Raw genomic sequence first — 22,668 nt, forward strand, 5'->3', positions numbered from 1 at the left:
TTAAGTTGCAAAGATACTCCTGCCTCTAGCTCCTAAATAATAGGATTAAAATTTTTTGTTGTTCATTTGATTGGTTGGTTTTTGAGAAAGGGTTTCTCTGTGTAGCCCTGGCTGTCCAGGAACTCACTCTGTAGACCAGGCTGGCCTCAAACACAGAGATCCGCCTGCCTCTGCCTCCTATGTGCTGAAACTAAAGGCGTGTGCCACTGCCACCTAGGCATAAAGGTGTTTCTAATACCTTGGTAAAGGTGAATTACGATAGTTTAGACCAGAGTTTCTCACCTATGAGTCGCAACCCCTATAGCAAGCCTCTATCTTCAAAAACATTTACATTACGATTTTTTTGTCTTGTTTCGTATTTTTGTTTTTGTTTTTTCAAGACAAGGTTTCTCTGTAGTTTTGTTGCCTGTCCCGGAACTAGCTCTTTTAGACCAGGCTGGCCTCGAACTCAGAGATCCGCCTGCCCCTGCCTCCCGAGTGCTGGGATTAAAGGCGTGCGCCACCACCGCCCGGATTACATTACAATTAATAACAATAGCAAAATTACAGTTATGCAGTAGCAATGAAAATAATCTTATGGTGGGGGCTCACTGCAACATGAACTGTATTAAAGGGTCGCAGGATTAACAAGGTTGAGAACCACTGCTCTAAACTTTAGAGGAACATGGGAATCTGTCCTCCATTATTAGTGTTAATCCTTAATACAGGCTAAAGCGGGTTATCTCGAGACTATCGTTTCAGTACCCAGGACACCAATTTTGGAGCCTAGGAGCAAAGCGACAGCGTCGTAAAGAACTCCACAAGTCGTGAAGAGTCGTGTCGCGGAAGAGTTGCTTTACGGCTAAGCCCGCATCTCCTGGGCGTGCAGGACCGGCGGCTTCTGGGTTGCACACGTGTGGCGCTGTCGGTGATTCGTGTGGTAATCCCGCTTGTTGGCGTGGTAGCGCCACCCTGAAGAACGGAGTGGCAGCGTCGGCCTAGGCTCGGGAGCTGATGGAGTTGGCGGCGGAGAAGGAAGGGACTCCGGGAGGAGGTCCCCAGAGGGTAGCGAAGGGGGCGCGGCCGAGACCCGAGGCTGATGGGGAGGGAGCCTGGGACTTAGGTGGGAGCCCCGAGGCTGGCGATGGAGAGGAGAGGATCGGACTGGCAGGTGTTGAGACCACAGAGGATGCGGAGGAGATAAAGATGGATTTAGCCGTGGTGAAGCAGGAAGTGGTGGACTGGTCGGATGTAGACGGTGGCATCTCGGACTGCCGCTGGGTGAAGCAGGAGGTGGAGGGCGGGCCTGAGGTGAAGGATGAGAAGGTGGGCGCGCTGGAGGTGAAGCTGGAGGCGGATGGTAGCCTGGTGGTGAAGGAGGAGACGGTGGATGCGCCAGAAGTAAAGGAAGAGAAAGTGAAGGTGAAGGAGGAGGTAATGGACTGGGAAGAAGTGACGGAGGACTTGAACGTAAAACAGGAGTTGTTTGTTGGTCAGAACGTAAAGGAGGAGCAGGTGTTGGAGGGAGTGCGCGTCAAAGAAGAGGATTGCCTCAAGAGAGAAGAGATGGACGGAGCGCAGGTGAAGGAAGAGCCCCAGACGACCTCCCGAGTGGGCTGCAAGAGGAAGTTGGCTATGTCAAGGTAGGGCAGGGAGAAAACCCAGATGGGAAATAGAACGTTGCGTGTACGAAGCTACTCTAACAGCAGACAGCAGAGTAAATTAAACCAGGAGCGAAGTGGGTCCCTGAAGTCTGGGACACTGTGTGAAGTGGCAGTGTCCATCAAGTTAGGGAGAAAATTCTGGGGTCCGAGACCTTTGTGGAACCAGGTCTTGTTAGCTGTGACACTCTTGTGCAGAGCCTCACCCACTAGAGAAAATAGGAGTTGGGGTTATCTAATAAAAGCCAACAATGAAAGGGGTGGGCAGAGTTAATAGACAGACAGCCTCCTCTTGAAGTTCTTCACGGCTTCTATGAATGCTTATTACTTGGCTGTAGTTACTTTAGTGTGTTCGTGCGATGGCACAGAGAACCAGAACTGTGATCAGATTCTGTCTCAAACAGCTCGGACTGACTGAACTGAATCTGCGGGTGAGGTGTGGTTCAGAAAATGAGCAATACCATCCCTCGCTTATTCTGGTGTCCATTCTACAGTAGATGTGAACTTTTGGGAAGGGCATACGTTGCTGTTAAATTTAGCCTTTTCTCGCCCTATCTTGTTTTGCTGGTGTATATGCTTTTACAGTATCCAAATGTAACATCTAGGCACACAAAATCTCTATGAATTACAGATTTAAAAAAAATATCACCCATTCATGTTATTCTAATTGGAACAGAAAAGCCAAAATGAGATTTTCCCTATATATATTGTTTTCTCGAATTGCATCTAATCGTAAATGTCATTTGTAGATGTTTTCGTAATTTTCAATGACAGCTATCAAATATTTTATCAGAGTTGCTGGCCTGTGCTTCTTTGCATTGACTGCCTTAATGCCCATGAGTCAGCATTCAGAGATTGTAAGTAGAGTTAGTGTTTGAGTATTAAGTCACAGGTGCGCTTTTACAGGTGTGGAACCTGTGGGACGGAAGAAGCGAAATACCGATGTCCACGCTGCATGCGCTATTCCTGCAGGTAGATACATAACTTCCAACCTTATCCCCACCTCTCTGTACTCAACTTCGGGTACAGAGCTGCTTCCTGTCTACTCCCGTAGTTTGCCCTGCGTAAAGAAGCACAAAGCAGAGCTGACTTGTAGCGGCGTCCGCGATAGAACTGCCTATGTCTCGTTACAGCAGTTTACTGAGATGAATCTGCTAAGCGGTGAGTCCTTTTGTGCACAGCAGGTAAATGCATCCTGGCTGCCGGCACATGTCACTTACTCATTTTTCCATTCTGAAATTAGACTATCGATTTTTGGAAGACGTGGCAAGAACAGCAGACCAGGTTTCAAGAGATACTTTCTTGAAAAGGCCAAAGCGCAAAAAATTTGTAAGTATTTCCATTGATCTTCTCAAGTTCAAATTTCTTGCAGTCAGTTTATTTGTAAGCCTCTTGGCTGTATCACGTGGCCACTGTGATCTGGGACTGTCCTGGTAGTCGAGACAGATCCTTACCTTGAGAAGTCTGTCATGTAGTGGGGAGTTAGAGCGTGGGAGAGTCAGATATGTAGAATAACAAATATCTTACAGACTTAAGTGCATGTGGAAAATTAGGATGTATCAAAAGACTAAAGAGAACAGAGTGATGTCTGAGGGGCATGAGCTATTCAGGGGATGAGTGTCAGCACAGTGGTAGAGGGGACAGCTAGGCATACCGTAATGGTATGAAAGAGACACTTAGAGAGATTTGGAAGAAAACTCTTCTGGGTAGAAATAGAGGCAAAAGTGGCACAAGCCTGTGACACCACACTTGGAGGAAGACATAGCAAGACTTTGACTGAACAAGATGCAGGTGGGGAACTGATGTGTATGTTCGGGGGATTACAAGGGCAGGGTGACTGAAACATAGTGAGTGGGGAACGGTGCTAAGCAGAGCTTAGGGTGCCTGGAAGAGTTCCCAAGCAGAGGCTGGGTATGGTGGTGCCTTTAATATGGCACTCGGGAAGCCGAGAGGCAGGCGAGTTTCTTGAGTTCCAGGCCACGCAGGCGTACGTGAGGCCTTTGTTTGTTTGTTTGTTTGTTTTGAGACAGGGTTTCTTTCTGTAGCTATAGCTGTCCTGGAACTCCAGCTATAGCCCAGGGTGGCCTCAAACTCACAGAGATCCACCTGCCTCTGCCTCCCAAGTGGGGATTAAAGGCATGCGCCACCACCGCCCAGCCTGATGTTAGGATTTTTCACACACCTGTATTATTGGTACCGAGATGATAACACACATGTAGTAATACCTACTCAGGTTAAGTTAAGCATCACTAAGTTCTATTTTTATTGTAAAATGCAACATAGATTTAAAAAATCATAAAATGGCCCAGTTGTGGTGGTAGCACTTGGGAGACAGGGGCAGGTGGATCTCTGTGTAAGTTCAAGGCCAGCCTGGTCTATAGAGCAAGTTCCAGGACAGGCTTCATAGCTACAGAGAAACCCTGCCTCGAAAAACAAACAAACAAGCAAAAAAATCATAAAATGGAAGTACAGTGTGACGATTAATGATATAATGAGAATCTGTAACTGCGGCTGAGCCTGGGACAAGATGTTCCTGGAGTTCCTTGTCACCCTCTGGTGTTCCTCACTGTGTGAGTCGCCTTTCCAGGTTGTCTTAGAAACACAACCTTTGCTTATTCTGTTATTCATAGAACAAATTTTCAGTAACAACCAAAACAACACCAGCTTTAAAACATTGCTGTTGGGAATCTTTGGCTTTGAATTATGGTCTGCTGGCATGTGCTTTTTTAGGGATTATACTTGAATGTGGAGTTGTTCTGTTGAGCTTTGCTCAAGTCCTTAACTGGATGTTAGTAGAACTTACTCTGTAGTGGTTATTACCGGTTTCCTTTCTTTTTTTTTTTTTTTTTTTTTCCTTCTTTTGGGTGGAAGGGTGTGCTGGGGAGTTAAAGACAAGGTTCCCATGTGTAGTCTTGTCCTGGAACTCACTCTGTAGACCAGGCTGGCCTCAAACTCAGATCGCCTGCCTCTGCCTCCTAAGTGCTTGGATTAAAGGCGTGCGCCACCACCGCCTGGCATATTATTACCAGTTCTCATTCTGGCCAATTATGTCTAAATCTGGTTCAGCTTTTAATAAAATTGTGTTGGGTTTTAGTTTTTCTGTTCATTTCTTCCTTTTGAGAAGAAAAGCATTTTATTGAGCATTTGAATTTCCTCTTGTGTGTGCTTAAGCCTTTGGTTCATCTTCTTGTTCAGCTTCTGGTTACCTTTGTCTGAGAGTCATTGTGGGCAGAGACACTTGCTGTGGCACACGTGTGGAGGTCAGAGGACAGCCTCTAGTGCTGGCTTTCTTACCTCTTCTCCTGGCTCCCATCTCTCCATAGGAGCCTGGGATAGCAGACTCGGCTCTCACACCAAGCTTTGTGCAGTCCTGTGATTTCACACCCAATTCTCCATGCTTGTGCAGTAAACCACCCACTGAGGCAGCGTTAGCCTGCTGAGTTGTCTTTGTCTTGATGGTTTCTAAGAATTCTTTGTTTTTAGATACTGGTCAATACTTGATGGAATGTTATAAACTGTTTTGTATGGTTTATCTTTCACTATTAATGAAAATGCCTTCATTTTAGTGTAAGTGTTATCTTTTGCTCATTTCTTTTACAGGTAGTTTTCTGTGTTTGTTGGGAAGCCCTTTCCTGTGCATACACAGCTGCAGTGCTGCTCAGGTGGCCTGCTGTCCTGTGCGTGCGCAGCTGCAGTGCTGCTCAGCTGCAGTACTGCCCTGCCTTTGAGTGATTTTTATTTTCTTCCTTAGCTCAATAGTCGGCTCAGTTGATAATTTTTCCGTTAGACTGATGGAGTTACCTCCTTGAACTTACTAATCAACTCAGGGTGGAGTAACATATGTTAGAGGCATGTGTTTTTATATCTTATTTTGTCCCCTCCTTGTATAGCTTTATTCGATTATAAATTGTAAGGTATTCTGAAATTAACTTATGTTTGGCTTTGTTGCTAGCTATTCTTCATGAAAAATCGTGCCCGAAAGCAAGGTATTTTCTTGAGGCTTCTACCCAATGGATTCAGCAAGAGGAAAGAGAACTCAACAGTTTTTGACCATAGGTAGGTCTCTCGCTTTTACTATATAGCTGTTCTGATTTGGTGGGGAACAACCTCTAGGATTTGGTTTGCTTTAGAACATTGCTAACAAAATGTGATCTGTAAATTGTTACTGGATGACAAGAGAGAGTGATATTTGCTGTTCTCCGACTAGTCAAGATTTGAGGATGTGTTTGTTATCTTGATGTCCTTTGAGAAGCTTCTGGAATGTTAGTGTGCATAACAGATCAGTAACCTGTAGTTTAATCTCAGTAAGTTGGAATTTGGTGACATATTTTTGATAGTGCCTCAGTAATGCTTGTGACTGGTTTGGAATTTTGAAAGCATGCATTTCTAATGGCAACCACCAATGCTCCCAGCTAAGAACCTGCTTAGTAGTAGTGTTGTGGAGTTTTCTCTGAGACCTAGAGCATCAGGAGAGTATGTGGGGGCTTATTGCCTAAGGTGATTTCCCATCTCAGCCTCCCAAGTAGTTGGGACTGTAGGCTCGCAACCATGTGTACCTCGGCCTCTTGTTTATGATCAGAATCATCAATTTTATTTAATAAAACTTCTACCATTCCAAACAATGTTATATAATTAGAAAATGGCATTATTCATTTAATTTGTGATTTAAGACATAATATTAGTGAGATTGATTCTCCTTGTTCATGGTTGGTTTCCAAAGTAAAGTAATTACGTACTTTTATCGAATGTGGTATTGTGTACTTTGAAACCAACACACAGAGAATTTGGCATACTTTGGTTAACTTCAGAGTAACCAGTTCGTGCCTTGTCCATAGATGTGTGCTGTGTTGGGAAGGGGCACTTGCGACTGTCATCCCAGGTTAGTTCTTGGGGCTCCAAGTGTAGCGCTGTGTCTCTGGATAAGGAATGTGGGGAAGATTGTTCCATCAGTCACTGGGTTTAGTAGCTTCATTTTAATTATGGGCCATTCCAAGACAGCAAACCGAACACTTCTGCCCAAATGTTTTGCTTGTGAAATTACAGAGATGTGAGGCTGGTCTTGTATTTGTACTGTTTTGTCTCCAGTAGTTAAATACAGTTTGGTAGAAGCTATTGACCTGTACTGAGGACATTTAAATATGTTGTTTGCATTACAGACATTCTGTATTACGTTACACCTTGTAGTTTGTGTCTATAACCATGGGAGAAATATGTTTCTGATTTCTGTTTTTTCTCTGTAACCAAAATATTCTGGCTTCAAATCTCATTTACAACTAGCTCTGCAACCCACGTCTTTCTGTCTGTGCAGCATTTTCCTCAGGAGTGGAATAGATTTCTTTGTTTTTGGTTTTTGGTTTTGGTTTGGTTTATTTATTTATTTATTTTTACCTTCAGTTTTTGGTTTTTGGAGATAGGGTTTCTTTGTAGCTTTGGAGCGTGTCCTGGAACTAGCTCTTGTAGACCAGGCTGGCCTCGAACTCACAGAGATCCACTTGCCTCTGCCTCCCAAGTGCTGGGATTAAAGGCGTGTGCTATCACCGCCCGGCAAAGGGAGTAGTTTTAATGTGTCTACATGACTAATGTTTATGTCCTTTTAGGGTCCTTTTTTTCCCCTTTTAGATATCATTAGTGGGGGTCTGTAAAGAATGTGAGCCAGGCATGATGGTACATCATCACCCCAGCACTCAGGAGACTGAAATATGGTGACCACAAGTCCCAGGCCACACAGAGAGTGTAGTGAGACCCTGTCTGAGAAAAGAAACCTTTAAATTTTATGTGTACTTTCCAGGTTTGTTTGTTACTAGTTTAGTTTCTACCACCTCCCTTGAGCGCAGCTGCTACCTTCTGTCAAGTTAACAACCTCAACTATTACGTTTATATATTAGTTTTGTCCACTGAATTTTCCCCAGTATAATTTAATTGTTCAGTTATTACCTTAGTTGGGTTTCTATTTCTATGTTAAACACCATGACCAAAAGCAACCTGGAGCAAAAAGGGGTTGTTTTGCTTACATTTCAACATGACAATGCATCGTCAAAGGAAGCCGAGGCAAGAACTGGAGGCTGGAGCTGAAGCAGAGGCCCTGGAGGAGCACCACTTTCTGACGTGCTCCCCAGCACTTGTGTAGCCTGTTCCTTACGACCCTTGGGACCGCCCAAGGGTGATACCACCCACATCAGTCATTCACCAAGAACTGCAGAGACATGCCTACGGGCCAATCTTCCCAGATGTGACTAGGTTTATGTCAGGTTGACAGAACCAGCCAGCACAATCACATCCACCCATCTTTCAGTCCACCATCTTTGGGCATTTCAAAGTTACTGCAGGCATCACTGTCCTGGCCCCTATGCTTCAGCACTATTAGCCAGAGCTCAGTAGCCGCTTGCATTCTTTCTTTGATGCAGTAGTTTGCATACTGTGCAATGCACGTGTGTAGTAAAGTTGGTGCAGGAGGATCAGTCCATGGCCTCACCCATACCATGCAGGTGCTGTGCCCTGAGCTGCATTCTCAGCACCAGAACCTGATCCCTGTGACTGCATCAAACGTTGTCACAGCAGATTTCTTTCTACACGCCTCTCTCCTTCTCCCCATCCCCCAAACTGGGATAAGTTTTCCTCGTTCTCCCCTTTTGCTGGAGAGTAGAGTTTTCTAGTTATTTGTCCACTGATCTTGTGATCTCACTTAGAGGTGTTCAGCTTATTGGGCCAACTTTGCCTGATGTCACAGAGGGCCTCTTGGTTATCCTGACTTGTTACCAGGTCCTCCTGGGAGACTTTTCAGATCGTCTCGTCTGCCTTATTGCCCTAAATATTTAATGTAAGCAATAGAAAGGTAAGGTCAAGTGGTGGGAAAGGGGTGATGGGGAGGCATGTAAGTACTTAGTAACCAAGCAGTTCTTCTAGGAATTTATCAGTGGACTTAATAGCTAGGAAAAGAAAGTAGTCATCAGCCTTCCAAATGAAATGTACTCATTTAGAATGATTGCCAAAAGTATTAAGTGACTAAAGATATATGTAAATGCTCATTGCAGACTTACAGTGTAAAATATAAAAGTTATATACATACATACCATACAGTGGCTGCCCACTCTCCCTCCTCCTCTTTTCCATCTATAGGGTTTGCATTCCAAGCCTTCCAGAGATTCCTTACATTGTAATCCCAGATCTTGTATGTATAGTTTGTTCCATACATACATACTTGTGCTGTCATTCAGTTTATAAATTAAAGATTAACAACAGTTATAATAAATAGAACAAGTATGGCAGTATTCACTAGTGAAAGCTGTATGAATGTGGTCTCAGCATCTTCCTGTTCCGTTCTCATCGTAGTGGTGGCATGAGATGATGGAGTGGTGCTCAGCATTGAGACTCTGGCTTCCTAGTGTTCTACACCATCAGTCAGAGCTCATTACACTCTTCACGGAAGCTAACGCCCTTCCAGCTTAACTACAGACTTGGATACTGAAGTCACCACTTGCGGTTTGAGGCATACTAGCAAAGTCAGCGCAATTTGCTCTTATCCTGGACCTCAGGAATCTCAGCATATGACTTTTTACTTTGCACCCCTCCTCCCGTTAAAATGAGGGCTTCCAATGTTTTACTTAAAGACAGCATTTTACCTGTTGTTGTTGTTGTTGTTGTTGTTGTTGTTGTATTCCCATTGCTAGCCTCACCACTCTAACACTTTGGAGACATTGTTAAATAAAAGAAGCGTTAAGTCAGCAGCCTCACTGCCACGGTCTAGTGACTAAGACAGCAGCTCCTGGTGCTCAGGCAGGTAGCATACATACCCAGTGTAGGTGTGGCAGACAAGGGGTTGTGTAAGTCTTGTTTCATGGGACAGAGCAGATTTCATCTCACCACTCAGAGCTGTGCAGTTTGAAACTTAGGAATTGTTTATTTGGGGAATTTTCCACTTGACTGTTCGGCTCACAGCTAACTGTGGATAATGAGACCACAGAAGTGAAGCTGCTGGTAAGAAGGGACTACCGTATTTTACAAGGGCAGTGACTTTGGAGGAGTCTTAGTCTCTGTTTGTACTGTAACAGAATAATCACTGGCTGGGTAATTTTTAAAAGAAGCTTTGGATTGTTCTTTTAGGGACTTAGAAGTGTAAGATCATGGTACCAGGGTGTGCTTCGTGTCTGGTAAGGGCCTTCTTGCCTCTACAGCATGGCAGGAGACTCACATAAGAGTGGTTCCATGCTGGCCTTGCTTTCTTTCCCTTCCTTTGAAAGGGCATTGCTGTCGTGGGGCTCAACCTCTGCCCAGAAATAGGAGCGTACGTATGCATGTGGTATAAAGCTTTCCAGCACAGGACTCCGGCGGACTCTCGCAGGTGTGGGTAGGAAGTGTGTACCATTTTGTTCCTTTCTGAAATTTAAGCCATATGTGTTTGTGATTTTAAGGATTATGTTGATAGGTATGTACAGGTTATTTATGGATTTTGGCTGGAAGTTTAATATTTGAAAAGTATCCTGACACCGTCATGTGAAAATGTGTGCTTTTATCCACACTCCAGCCTTGCGTTGTCGTTTGGACTTTGCTTGTGGAAACTGTGTATCTTCTTGTTGGTTGCTTGAAGAAGAATGTACGTGAGTGGTACGGCTCTGTTTTGGTTAAGCGGGAATTGTGGAAGTGCAGGGGGAGGACTTGTCAACTGAGGAGCGACTTTGACAGGAGAGATTCTCGCTGGACAGATGCCTGGAACTGCAGTGCTTTCCCCATCACGGGCTGAGTGGCTCCAATTGAAACTTGAAACTGAAATGTTTCAGATTTGGGGATTGTTTAGGTCTTATAATATTTGCATAAACTTTACCAGTAGAGCACCTCTAATCTGAAAATTCAAAATCTGAAATGCATCAAAGAGCTCAAAAGGTTTTGAATTTAGAAGATTTTAGAAAATTTTATTTTTAAGCATATCATATCATTTTACTTGTGAGCAAGTCTTTGAATGAGTTCACCTAGGGGCAGCCTCAAGCCAGAGTGGCCACTATGAGAGAAATAGCTAAGACTGTCACCATAAGGGTTCATGGAAACAGTTTACCCCACCCAGAATTTACTTGTGTATAAATTTAGTACCTGGTTATCAGATGGTTCAGATAAGCTTTCTAGTATTGAAATTTTGGTGGGCAAAATTTCAATAGAAAATTGGGCAAAGAATACTGCTCAAAGCAAGCATGTCAAGAGCAATGAAAAATTTCCTAAGTACCATACACGCCAACATTACAGCGGTCTAGGAGTCAGTTAATGTAAAGGCAAACAGGCCAGAATAGCCAAGGGCGGTTATTTTAATGCAGTTTAATAATTTGTCTTCATTTTGTTATACTTAATCAACAAGGGAATTTCTGTGTTGAATAATACTAGCTAATAAAACATTCTGTACTATGTACACCTTAGGAAATTGCCTTAAAAAGTTGTACTATGTGCTGGAAAGGTGACTCAGCAATTAAAAATTAATTGATCTTGCAGAAGACTCAAGTTTGATGATCAGCGTCCAGGTAAAGTGGCTCACAGCCTTCTGTGCCTCCAACTGCAGGAGGTCTAGTTCCCTCTCTTGGCTTCTGTGGGCATTTCCATGTACATGCACACACTCGAACATAGACATGAACACATGCATATAATTAAAAATAAATCTTGTGGACTAGAGAGATGGTTCAGCAGTTAAGAGCACTGACAGCTCTTCGAGAAGACCCAGGCTTAATTCCCAGCGCCCGTATGGCAGCTCAGAACCATCTGTAACTCCAGCTTTAAGAGAACCAACATTCTCTTCTGGCCTCCCCAGGAGCCAGGCATGCATGCAGTCTCTGGGTCTCTATTTGTTCCATCTGCTGCAGGAGGAAGCCTCTCTGATGGTGTCTGAACAAGGCACCAGCATTCCTTTGGAGCACTCAGCCTGTGGCTTTCACTCTACTCTCAACCTGTATTGTGTGGACTGACCACCTGTTCTCCAGAAGGGCCCACACCTCATCTTCCTCTGCCCAAAGTCCATCTTCCTGTGGCTTTATTACCCCTGATCCAGTTCTAGGCAACCCAAAGACCTGCTTATTTTTCTTCCACCTCCTGCTTAAAGCTGAGGTTTAGACTTCTCAAGCCAGCCTTTGGAGTTAGGACTGGGGATTTTGTGTCTTTTGTTTGATTGGGAGTTTTGTTTTGTTTGCTTTCTACAAAAGTATCTGTCATTTTTACAGAATTAAGATCACAGAGACATGACCATTGTTAAAAATGTGAATTGATATTTAAGAGCTCCTGTTCTGTTTTAGAAGCTAGCCACTAGGTGTCCCTCTTGTAAAGACATAACAAATATTTTATAAATTCAAAAGTATTCTTTAGATACATTTATAGCTTTCTAATTATATCATGTAACATGCTCATCTACTTGTTTGTTAATGTAATAGCACTTGTTTCTTTAAACAGTTAGCAGTGTATTTCTTTAAACACAGGAGTTGTTTTTTGTTTTTTTAAAGACGGTATTTGTAGAGGTATAGATTTTTACTTTTCTACAGCAGGGCTTTAGAAAGGACCAAGGAAAAATAAAATGAAGAGTCTGTTATCATGGCTAACAAGTAGATTTTGAGATTTGGAGAGTTATGTAATAGGTACTTGGTGTAAACTTGTAGCTGGGCTAAAATGTTGAACTCTGCCATTTCTTTTCCATGTAGCTTTTAGATGTTGATGGAGGAGTTTCAGAATAACTGCAGTCTTCCATAAGCACTGTAAAAAATAGGAGCCTCATTGTTCCCCATTCCTGCCTTCCGGACCGTGGCCATGCCAACAGCAGCAAACAGCTCTGTGACCATGCTTTACTGAGTGTGCCTTCCTATGGTGTCTTCCACTGTCTGGAAATGGGGAGCCTAGCAGTTTGACCAGCTTCTCCAGTTAGGGAAGTCTTTCTAGCCACTAGGCCTTCTTGACTACAGCATAGAAGTCATGTCCATGTGTGTTCCTGTCTTACTTAGGGACGTCTGTAGTAGGAGGCCACAGCACCAGTCTATTGGGGGAGGCTGCTTGTTCTTTCCCAGATGCCTAGACTACGGAATAATCACTAGAAACTATATTACTTGTAATACTGTTTGGCCAATAGCTTAAGCATATTTTTAGCTAGCCCTTATTTCCTGAACTAACCCACCTACATTAATCTGTGTATCGCTACGTGGCTGTGGCTTATCGGCAAGGTTCCATCCAGCCTCTGTCTCTAGAAGGGCTACATGGCTTCTCTCCGACTCCTCCTTCTTTCTCCCAGTATTCAGTTTAGTTTGCCCCGCCTACTTCTGTTCTGCCCTGCTGTAGACCCAAAGCAGTTTCTCTATTAATCATTGGTAATCACAGTATACAGAGGGGAATCCCAAATCAGACGTCTGTTTTCTACCTTCAGCGTCTATACTGATGCCAGATATGTCTCTCTACAGCCTGCTTTTAGTATGATGGTCACCTGCTCAGAATAGTAAAGTTTCTTACCCTCTGTCTCAGTGCTAGATCTCTCCAATGGCAGAATTGCAGATAGTTTAAATGTGTCATCTCATCTCCTAGCGTTGTGTCTGAAACTCTGAAATGTTTTGCCCTTTCCATTACTAGAGTTAACAGCTGCTTCTCGATCATTCTGCAACCTGAATTGCTATTGCTATCTTTTAAGCAGAAGAAAGATCATTTCAGGTACTTCCCATGAAGCAAGATAATGTGAGCTGTCTTGTGTCCTGTTCATCAAGCCCAAGTGTCTGAGCCTCCAAAAGGCACTCTGAAGTGAACCACTCAGAAACACTACACACACACACATCCTCTGCTCCAAGACAACAGGTACAGCGAAGGAATTTGCCAGGAAACTCCCTTCACATAGTGTCAGGCTTTGCCGTGCAGAGCATGGACCAGCAGAATATGACCTCTGTAATCCAGGTGCTCACCCTGCTGGCTCCCAGGGTGTCCTCTTCTGTGCTGGTTCTCCATCTGTGGGAGTGCACATCACTCTCATCTTCTCCAGCATGTGTCTTCTGCCTGCTCTCCCCTAGTCCATAGTTTCTCCATGGTTAATATGAAACAGATGCCAGCGTTTAATACTGGTATTCATTTTTTTGGTATGCATGTATCTGTTCTTCATCCATTACAGTGTTTTTATGAGGGGCTCCCTGGTTATTTTGAAAGGTATATTTTGTGTGTGTGGAGCCCTTTGATTCTTTCTAGAAAAACTTGTATTCCTGAACCTTAGTGGCTCTGAGCTGGGCAGCCATTCCCAAATGCCACTCTTGCTTCTACCACAGCCAGTTAAGACCTGCCGTAAGTGGTTAAAAATGGTCTTTTTCTTTTCAGCCTTCACGAGCCACATGCATTTTCTTAACATACCCTCTCCCAGCTCCCACAGCCCCTAGCTACCCTGCTTCCTCTTGTCATGCAGTAGAGTACTTCTTGGGCAAAATATAGAACTGGCCCCTTTGAAAATGTTTTCATAATGATGTGAGACATGAAACTGGTTTTCACTCAAATTCTAGTTATTTTAATCCAGACTAAGTGACTGAGCAGGCCTTTTGTATTTCTGCTTCCAGAAATACTTAATCATGGTACTAATCCTAATAAAATAAATGATTTTTATGAGGAAGGGTTGCATTTATTTTTGAGAGAGTTTTGAGTTTTCATCATGAAAAATACTTTAAAGGTCAGGCTGTTGTGAGTGAAGGATCGTGTAGCTATTTCGTGCATTAGTCCTTCAAGGGCTTCCAAATTTGGTAGATTTTCTTTCAGTTTTCAATTAAAATAAGGTTTATTGCTGACAGTGGAACAAAATGCTTTTATTCGTAAAATTCCATCAGGTATTACTTGATGGCTCTAAATGTCCTAATAGTTGACAGTTTTGCTCTCTCCTTTCTGTTGTTTATAAATGTCTTCGGTTTGGGTTTTTTTATTTATTTTTTTGTTTGTTTGTTTTTAATCTGATGCAAACCTAAGTGTACCTGGAAAGAGAAGCCTCAGTTAGGGAATTGCCTCCATCAGATTAGTAGATATGTTTGGGACATTTCCTTGATTATTAATTGATATAAGAGGGCTCAGCCCACTTTGGAATGTATCATCCCTGCTTATTTTGGTATCAGCCATGTGAGAAGGGGTAGCCAGTGAGAGTCTGTGCCTCGCTCCCGCTCGCCTGCCAGGCTCTGGCCTTGAGTTCCTGCGCTGACTTCCTCCACGACAGGCTGTGGCCTGTAAGACAGATGCAGGCTCTTCTCCCTTAAATTGTGTTCAGCCTTTAATCCCAGCACTCTGGAAGCTGAAGCAGGCAGATGTCTGCAAATTCAAGGCCATCCTGGTCCCAGGACATCCAGGGCTACACAGTGAGACCCTATTTCAAAGTCAAAAAAAAAAAAAAGAAAGTATACAGAAGGGGCCAGAGAAGGGCTCCGTGAGGAGAGGTGCTTGCTGCCCGGCCTTCAGCCCTACATTTAGTACCCAGGGCCACCATGGTGGAAGGAGGGGATCCGCCGGCTCCTGTTGTCTCTGACCTCCACTTGCACACCATGCCAGTACTGCCAGACTCACGAGATAGATGAATAAATTAATCAAAGAAAAGGAGAAATAGTTAAGTCTCAGTTGATGAGGCTTTCTCTCAGTCTGTCTCTATCTCTAAAAGCCTTGTGAAGAGAACATCAGAGAGCAATCGGGAGATGTACAGTCTTATCACTGCACACTGTACTCTGCATCCAGAGTGTGTTCACTTATGGGATAATGGGATGGTTTCAGTTAAATACATTGTCAACATTTCTGTGCTAAGCTTCATAGTGAAGATCATTGAATTGAATATATAATTATAAAGATTATGGTGTGTTTAAGTTCTCAGCATATTGCTTGTCCTTTTAATAACATTGTAGTAAAGTGGTGGCGCACGCCTTTAATCCCAGCACTCGGGAGGCAGAGGCAGGCAGATCTCTGTGAGTTCGAGACCAGCCCTAGTCTACAGAATGAGTGCCAGGACAGGCTCCAAAGCTACAGAGAAACCCTGTCTCGTAAAACCAAAATAATAATAATAAATTAATAATAATGTTGTATTAAAATTGTTATCATCTCCTGTTTACTGTGAGAAATCCGAGACTAGAAGCATGTAGTGTCCTGCTCAAGATATACTAGGTATAAAATTTTGTTTGTTTGTTTGTTTTTTCGAGACAGGGTTTCTCTGCAGCTATAAAATGTTAAGAGTAGAATTCAGACAGAAGGTCCATTTAACTTTTCCCCTATCCTTTATTATGAGTGAGCATTATGAGTGTGTATGCACATATGTTTATTCCATATTCTTGCTGTGTAAAATGTAAATAAAGAATAGAATGTTTCCATACGAAAATTATGGATGGAAGGAAAGACGCAGAACCATCGGCTACTGGCTTAATCACTCGCTGCTCACATAGCAAGTCTGCGTAGGCTTGTCCCCTTCTCAGTGACCTTGAGGCCTTCCAAGCCCTTAGAAGTGTTCTTAGGGACAGTGGTTTTGTTTGTTTGCTCTCTTATGGGTACTGGGAATTAAACGCAGGGTTTCTCAGGTGCTAGCAAGCACTCTCACCATGCTGCAACTCAGCCCTCTGTTTGGTTTTGAGACAGGGTCTTGGTAAGTTGACCAAGTGAACTTTGAGCATATGAAGACCCTGCCAGTACCGAACTTTGAATCCTCCTGCCCAAGCCTCCCTAGTAGGTGGGATGGCAGACATTTGCAACCAGCTGAAACTCCTCTAAGTTTCATATGGAAAACCTCCATCTCTGACTCTCTATTGTGTTATCCTGGAGTCTGAGTCTGGGTCTTAAGCTTGTAACCGAGACTAGCCTCAGACTTAGTGGGAGTTGGGGCTGACCTCATCCTGCTTTTGCCTCCAGATTCCGGGATTATGAGCATGTGCCGTCATTCCTGGGTATTTGTGACATACTTCTCAGCAGAATTCCTCTGGGGCTACCAGAGGAATTATATAGATAGTCCAGTCCTCATGGGGGCCTGTGTGTTATGAGCGTAAAGGCCACAGGTCAGTGTTCTCACGCTCCACCTTGTTTTTTGAGGCAGGATCTCTCACTCGGTATCTGACTGAGCGAGACTGACTGGCCAGTGAGCCCAGGGATTTGGCCTGCAAACCATTTACCAACTGGGCCGTCTTCCCCATCCCTAGAGTAATAGTTTTGAGACGACATGTTGCATGTTGGAGTGAATATTTTTCTAATAAGGAAGTATTTTAATTTAGAAAAAGATTGAGGGTTACTCCCCATGTTTGTCCCACTATTATCTGGTACTTCTCATAAAAATTGTCTTTGGTTTTATGGTAGTAGAAAATAACATCATGTGGAAGATTTATTTAATGCAAGCTATTCTTAAATAAGAATTAAAGCATTCTATGTCATAACTCTCAGACTTGGAAGTACATCATTCAGCATGCGACTCCTCATGGCATAGTGCTGCCTGTCCTTAGGGCTGGTTAACAGTCATTGTGTAAATCTGCTTCTTAGGATAGAGGTTGTTTCTGACGACCCCCGCTATAACACGAGGTACAGTGGACAGTTATGCATATCTTATTAGTGGCCCAATTGTTTCTTGAGTATAAATTTCTAGGAATGGAAATGACGAGCAGAAGTGTGTTCTGTTCTGAGTGATAACTTGCACTGCAGAGGCTTTATGTTCTGGTCAGTAATGGCAGTGTCTAATTGCTCCCTCCCCTAGTGTCCTAATCCTCAGCGTGTCTAAGGTCGGATAGGCAGCACTTTTTTTTTTCGAGACAGGTTTTCCCTGTAGTTTCTAGAGCCTGTCCTGGAACTAGCTCTTGTAGACCAGGCTGGCCTCGAACTCAGAGATCCGCCTGCCTCTGCCTCCCGAGTGCTGGGATTAAAGGCGTGCGCCACCACCGCCCGGCTAGCACTTTTCTTTTATGTGCACTTTACTGAGTGTGAACAAGCCCTGTAACCACAGTAATGTACCATTTAACAGGAGCTGATTACTTGGGATTTGCATATTCTGTAGGATTCTAATAGAGCTTCATATATCAAAGGGGCAGGTTTTACTAATAAAGTCAAGAATAACTGAGTACGTGAGCGTAGTACCCCCTGCCAGTGTCTTCTGTCTACATATTATTTTATTGAAACTATGAAAAGATGGTTCTTCAGAGTTCCAGGTAAACGAAAGTTGATAAACATGTATAACATGTGCCTTCTATTTCTCAATCTTAACCCCCCCCGACATACACCCTTTCAGACATTTCCTCCTAACTGCATACTGTGATGTCTTGATACATTGTAGATCTGTTTACATACTGCCTGTTAATTCATGCATTAAAATTTTATTAACCATCTAAAAGACATTGGGGCAATACTGCATCAATTGAGAATTCATGGTAGCTGTTTGTGGTTGTGTGTGCACTTACATAAATATTTAGGATAAGATCAGAAATCCTCAGCCACACCCTTGCTAAACCTTTGATACATTTGGTTTTATGGGACTCAGAGGCTTTGTCAGTTGTCCAGAAAGGAGTAAGTAATACTGTTAGTAATTATGTCCACCATTTCATAATCCGTTCAACTATAAACAAGTGCCTTGGATTATTTAAGTTCTGTAGAATGTTCTAGGTGGATATGCCAGGTGTGCAGCATTCCTATTGTTGTTGAAGGTGTCTGGTTATATTTGGGGAACAGTATCCCTAGTGAATTAGAAGTGTCTGATAGTAAATGCTAACCCCTGTCCCAACATTCTCTCACAGTGGCTCTGTCTCCTGCAGACCCTGGGGCTGCTGGAGAGTGTTTTCAGTTCCAGGTGCCAGAACTGTAAACCATTATCCTTGTAACATCTGGTGGGTCAGTCAGGCTGGCACTTTGTTAATATCCTGCAGTGGTTTATGGGACAGAGAAGTAGCTGGTCAAACATATTGGCACTGCCACAGTTGAGAAGCCATGAACTAGCCTAGTGTATGAACACTTCTTAAAGTCTGCCTTTAGAAGATGGCAGGTAGCGCTCTGGTTGTAGTATGTGTCCATATGTATAATTAGGAGTCTCCAGAGGGGTTTGCCCATGTGCACTATTACTTACCAGTTATGCCTACATGAATTTCAGTCCCACTAAAAGCCTTCAGAGAAGGAGCCAGCAAGATGGCTCTGCAGGTAGAGGTATGTGCTGTTCCTGTAACTGATCACTTAAATCAGTGGCTGCCGCATCTGCACTGGTCTCTGTAAAGCTCTTTGTCTCTCAGAGACTAGATGGCAGGCTTCAACTTTAGTAACCTGTGTTCTTTGATGTTCTAGCCAAGAACAAACCAAACTGAGCTTAACCCGGTTTTTCTTGTATAGTAATGGCACCGTAAACACAATCATAATCTGCACATTTTTCCTCTAGTTTTTCCCTGCATTAGTAATGTATATATCCAGCTGGTGGTGGCTCATGGCTTTAATCCCAACAGTAAGGAAGGCAGAGTCAGGCAGGTCTACAACGAGAGTTTCAGGACAGCCAGAGCTGTTACACAGAGAAACCTGTTTGGAAAAAAACAAAAGAATTTGGGATCCTCCTACAGCGTAAATTTCAAAAAGATGCTGATCATTGCCTAGAAGAAATATAACAATTGGATGGTAAACGTTTTCTTCTAAGACAAGAAAATACATGTAGGCCAGGTGTCACCCAGTAGGCAGACTGACCTCTGAGTTCAAGAACAAACTGTCCTACATAGTAAGTGCACTAGACTAGCCAGTGCTGCATAGTGAGATCCTGAGATCCTGTTTCCAAAATAAAAGGAAACACATGCAAAGCCATCACTGCAGTGCAAAGGTTTAAATTTCCATGCCGGATACTTTGAACAGTAGTTGGCTTTTTGTCTTAATTTATTTAATTTTGTTTTCTGATTTAAGTATGGTAAGTAGGGTGTGTGGTCCTTTTTCTAAAAGCAAGCATTTAGTGAGTTACTAATTCAGGTCCTGTGCCAGACCAGAGTTTAGGTGGGAAGCAAAGGCACTCAGTGCGTTTTGCTTAGCAACCAGCTTGTTGTGTTCTGTTTGCTACTGGATGCAGCAGTCATGCCTCACAGGTGCGTGTGCAGCTGGACTCAGCCGGACAGTACTTGATCCACCTGCTCTCTAGACTTGTCAGGCCAGGACACCCTCTCTGTTTAGTCATGAGGAGATGCATTTGTAAACTGCAAGTTTCAGCTCACCATTCTCAAGCCCCAGCTTCGAGAAATCACCTTTTATTTGGGCAGACTGATGTCTCTGGGATTCAGAACCTTCCTATGACCAACCCTTGCAAGTGCTTTACTCCAGAAAGTTCCCGAGATTCTGGGACCAACTGGAGAACATCTTAGTGACAGTTCAGGCCTGGCTGGTTCTCTGCCTTCATCTGCTCACGATTGCTCTCTCGTAGGAAGCAGCAGTTTTGTTGGCATGTAAAGCTCCAGTTTCCGCAGAGTCAAGCTGAATATGTAGAGAAAAGGTATGTCATCCTGAGTGCTCTACTGATTAAACAGGTAAGTACTTAGTGCTTGTCACACAGTGAAGTACTCATCGGCAGTGACCTGCCCTGAGCCTGGAGGCACCAGATCAAATCAGCTGTGATGCTGAGTAAGAAGGCAGGTCAGAGTCTGAAAAATCCCAGGGATCTAAGTAGTATCCATTTCAGGAATGTCTCCAAACAGGGTAAAACCCTACGGGAGCGAGTTAACACAGACCGTGGCAGTAATTATTTGAGCAGAGAGCACAGTTTTAAGCAGAGGAGTGTGATCTGAATCAGGAAGTCTGAAAGACTGAGCGGTTACATAGGATACAGAAGACAACCCAGAATTCTACTGTTGAAAAGTTCCTCTTTTAGTGTTAGATCCCTCAGAAGATATGGTAGGTACATGTGTGAAACATACATGTATATACCTAATAATACATCTAAATACAAATGCATGTCCTAATTTAATATATATACTTTTAAGGTTCTTTGATTGAGTATATTTTTAGGTATCACAGGCTTTATGCTGTGTGGTTTCTTGAGTTAGGGAGATGTCTAAGTTGATGTCAGCTGGTGTCCTCAGCATCTGTCCCCATTGGGCACTGCCATTCTTTGGAATTGTCACGGGTTATGGGTGAAGAATCTTGTTAGCAATGTAGTCAGGAGTGTGAGCGCATTCGTTGTGTGAGCGGATCACTAAGGACATTACTGTTTCAGAGGGATCTTCATTGTGTTATCCAGCTTTTTAGAGAGGTGTATCACCGAGTGCTCACAGGGAAGTCTGCCGACTTCAGATGCTCCATTTCAGCCTGGTTTGTGGCACTGAGTGAGTGCCCTGAGCACTGGCTGGGCTACAGTCTTCCTCTACGCATCTATACGTCTCTAATCTAGCTTCCTAACATTTGAGCATAGGTGTATGTTGAAAGTGCTTTCATATTCTTATGAGTGATTGATAAGGAACTTTTTTAAATTTTTACTTTATAAAATGTTTTTAAAAAGCCTTTCTGTGCTTTTCTTCTACATAATTTTAACATGAAAGAATGTTATATGCTGTATTTTGCCAAGAGTAAAATAAAGAGCCCTTGTTCAGTTTTCCACCAAATTTAACAGTTTTAAGTTAACATTTAGCAAATTATAAATAATAACTTTGCTGTTTTCTTTCTCTGTTTGAAAGAGTACCAGATAATAAAACTATTAATGAAATTCTAAAACCTTACATTGATCCTGAAAAATCTGATCCTGTGATTCGTCAAAGGTATGTTTCAAAAATCGTGTAGCTTTCTGGCATGATTTAAAGTATTAACTTAAGAAATGTGTGTTTATGCACTTGTATGCATATACATGCTGCAAAACACATGTGGGGTGAAAGCTCTGGGGACTAGGCTCTCTCCTGCCACCACGGGGACCTCAGGATAGAACTTGGGCTGTCGGGGTGAACCACCACATCTTTACCTGCTGGGCCATGTCACTAGAGCAGACATTAAAAGTATTTTTATGTGTATTTATTATGGGGAGCTGTGACTGTATTTAAATGTATTGTAAAGACATTAGAAGTATTTATGTGTATTTATTATGGGGAGCTGTGACTTATTTAAATGTGTTGTAAAGTGCAGTCATGGCTAGCCACATTTACTGCAGATGCTCCTCAAGCAGGCAGTGATGGAGGTTAGTTGATTCACACCAACTCTGTATAGGAGACACGGGGTTCATACCCATTGTACAGGTGGAGAAACTGAGCCTTAAATAAGTAAAGTAACATGACTAATAAACAAGGAAACTGAGATTCAAACCCTCGCAGTACCATCAGACTGAAGTCTGCAGTCTTACCCTTAGACTAGACTGCCTTTCAAGTTGAACCATTAATTCTACAACTTGAAACTTTTCTAGTAACTGTTAAAGACAGGAAATTATATTTCAGCCAAGTCCTCCCAAAACTAAATAAGGTAACACTTTGCCTCCAGAAATACAGCATGGTCCAAAGTGGCTAGCATAGCTCAGTGCGGAGTTCTACCCTGGGTGTATGTATTGAAGTCTAACATTAACTAGATGAGAGCAAGCTGCTTCTCTACCATGCTCCAATTCTTCCATCAGTGGAATGAGACTAGCACTAGACAGGAAGTCAGGAAGCCAGGAAGAGAGAAGAATGAAGTCCAGAGGGGCTGGGGCCTCCACAGCAGAGCTTAGACAGGAAGCTTGGTGGTGAGTTAGTTTCCAGTGTCCCTGGGCAGGAACGGGCAGCTCTGTTCTCAGCAGGTGGTCTGTTCCTGGGATGGGCATGTTGGTTTGGTTCCTGGGATGGGCGTGTTGATTTGGTTCCTGGTGTTTGAAGTCCACACCTGGTTAATCCTAAGTGTCTGATCTGCTCAAGTTATTTCTCGCTGTTGAAAAAGGCAGTGCCAGCCAGACTCATGCAAGCTATACATGAACCAAGCCTGTCTTTGGGACAGCTCTGACAGTTAAAGCTTGATTGATTGACAGTCTGGCTGTTATCATTTGCTCTCGTACTTAGCATTAATAAAAAGCATCATTACTAAATTGAAGACAATAAATTAGCAGCTATTTGCTGACACAAGTATATTTTTTAGCACATGAACTGACAAAACGAGACTTTTAATT

General features: G+C 43.2%; 1 protein-coding gene across 2 annotated transcripts in view; it reads left to right on the top strand.

Moving 5' to 3' along the window:
• Nucleotides 1-853: 853 nt before the first annotated feature.
• The window catches only part of Znhit6 (zinc finger HIT-type containing 6), a 34,563-nt gene continuing 12,748 nt past the window's right edge, over nucleotides 854-22,668 (top strand). Inside the window, exons 1-8 of one of the 2 annotated variants that reach the window (XM_038311958.1) lie at nucleotides 854-1,044; nucleotides 1,477-1,622; nucleotides 2,547-2,612; nucleotides 2,695-2,801; nucleotides 2,884-2,969; nucleotides 5,593-5,696; nucleotides 19,981-20,049; nucleotides 21,227-21,307. In XM_038311958.1, the coding sequence (XP_038167886.1) occupies nucleotides 994-1,044; nucleotides 1,477-1,622; nucleotides 2,547-2,612; nucleotides 2,695-2,801; nucleotides 2,884-2,969; nucleotides 5,593-5,696; nucleotides 19,981-20,049; nucleotides 21,227-21,307 (710 nt within the window). In that variant the 5' untranslated portion in view covers nucleotides 854-993. Of the gene's footprint in view, nucleotides 1,623-2,546; nucleotides 2,613-2,694; nucleotides 2,802-2,883; nucleotides 2,970-5,592; nucleotides 5,697-19,980; nucleotides 20,050-21,226; nucleotides 21,308-22,668 lie in introns of both variants that reach the window. The other variant, XM_038311957.1, reaches the window with a different exon arrangement.

This window comes from Arvicola amphibius, chromosome 14 (assembly GCF_903992535.2).
Source record: "Arvicola amphibius chromosome 14, mArvAmp1.2, whole genome shotgun sequence".
Classification (NCBI taxonomy): Eukaryota; Metazoa; Chordata; class Mammalia; order Rodentia; family Cricetidae; genus Arvicola; species Arvicola amphibius.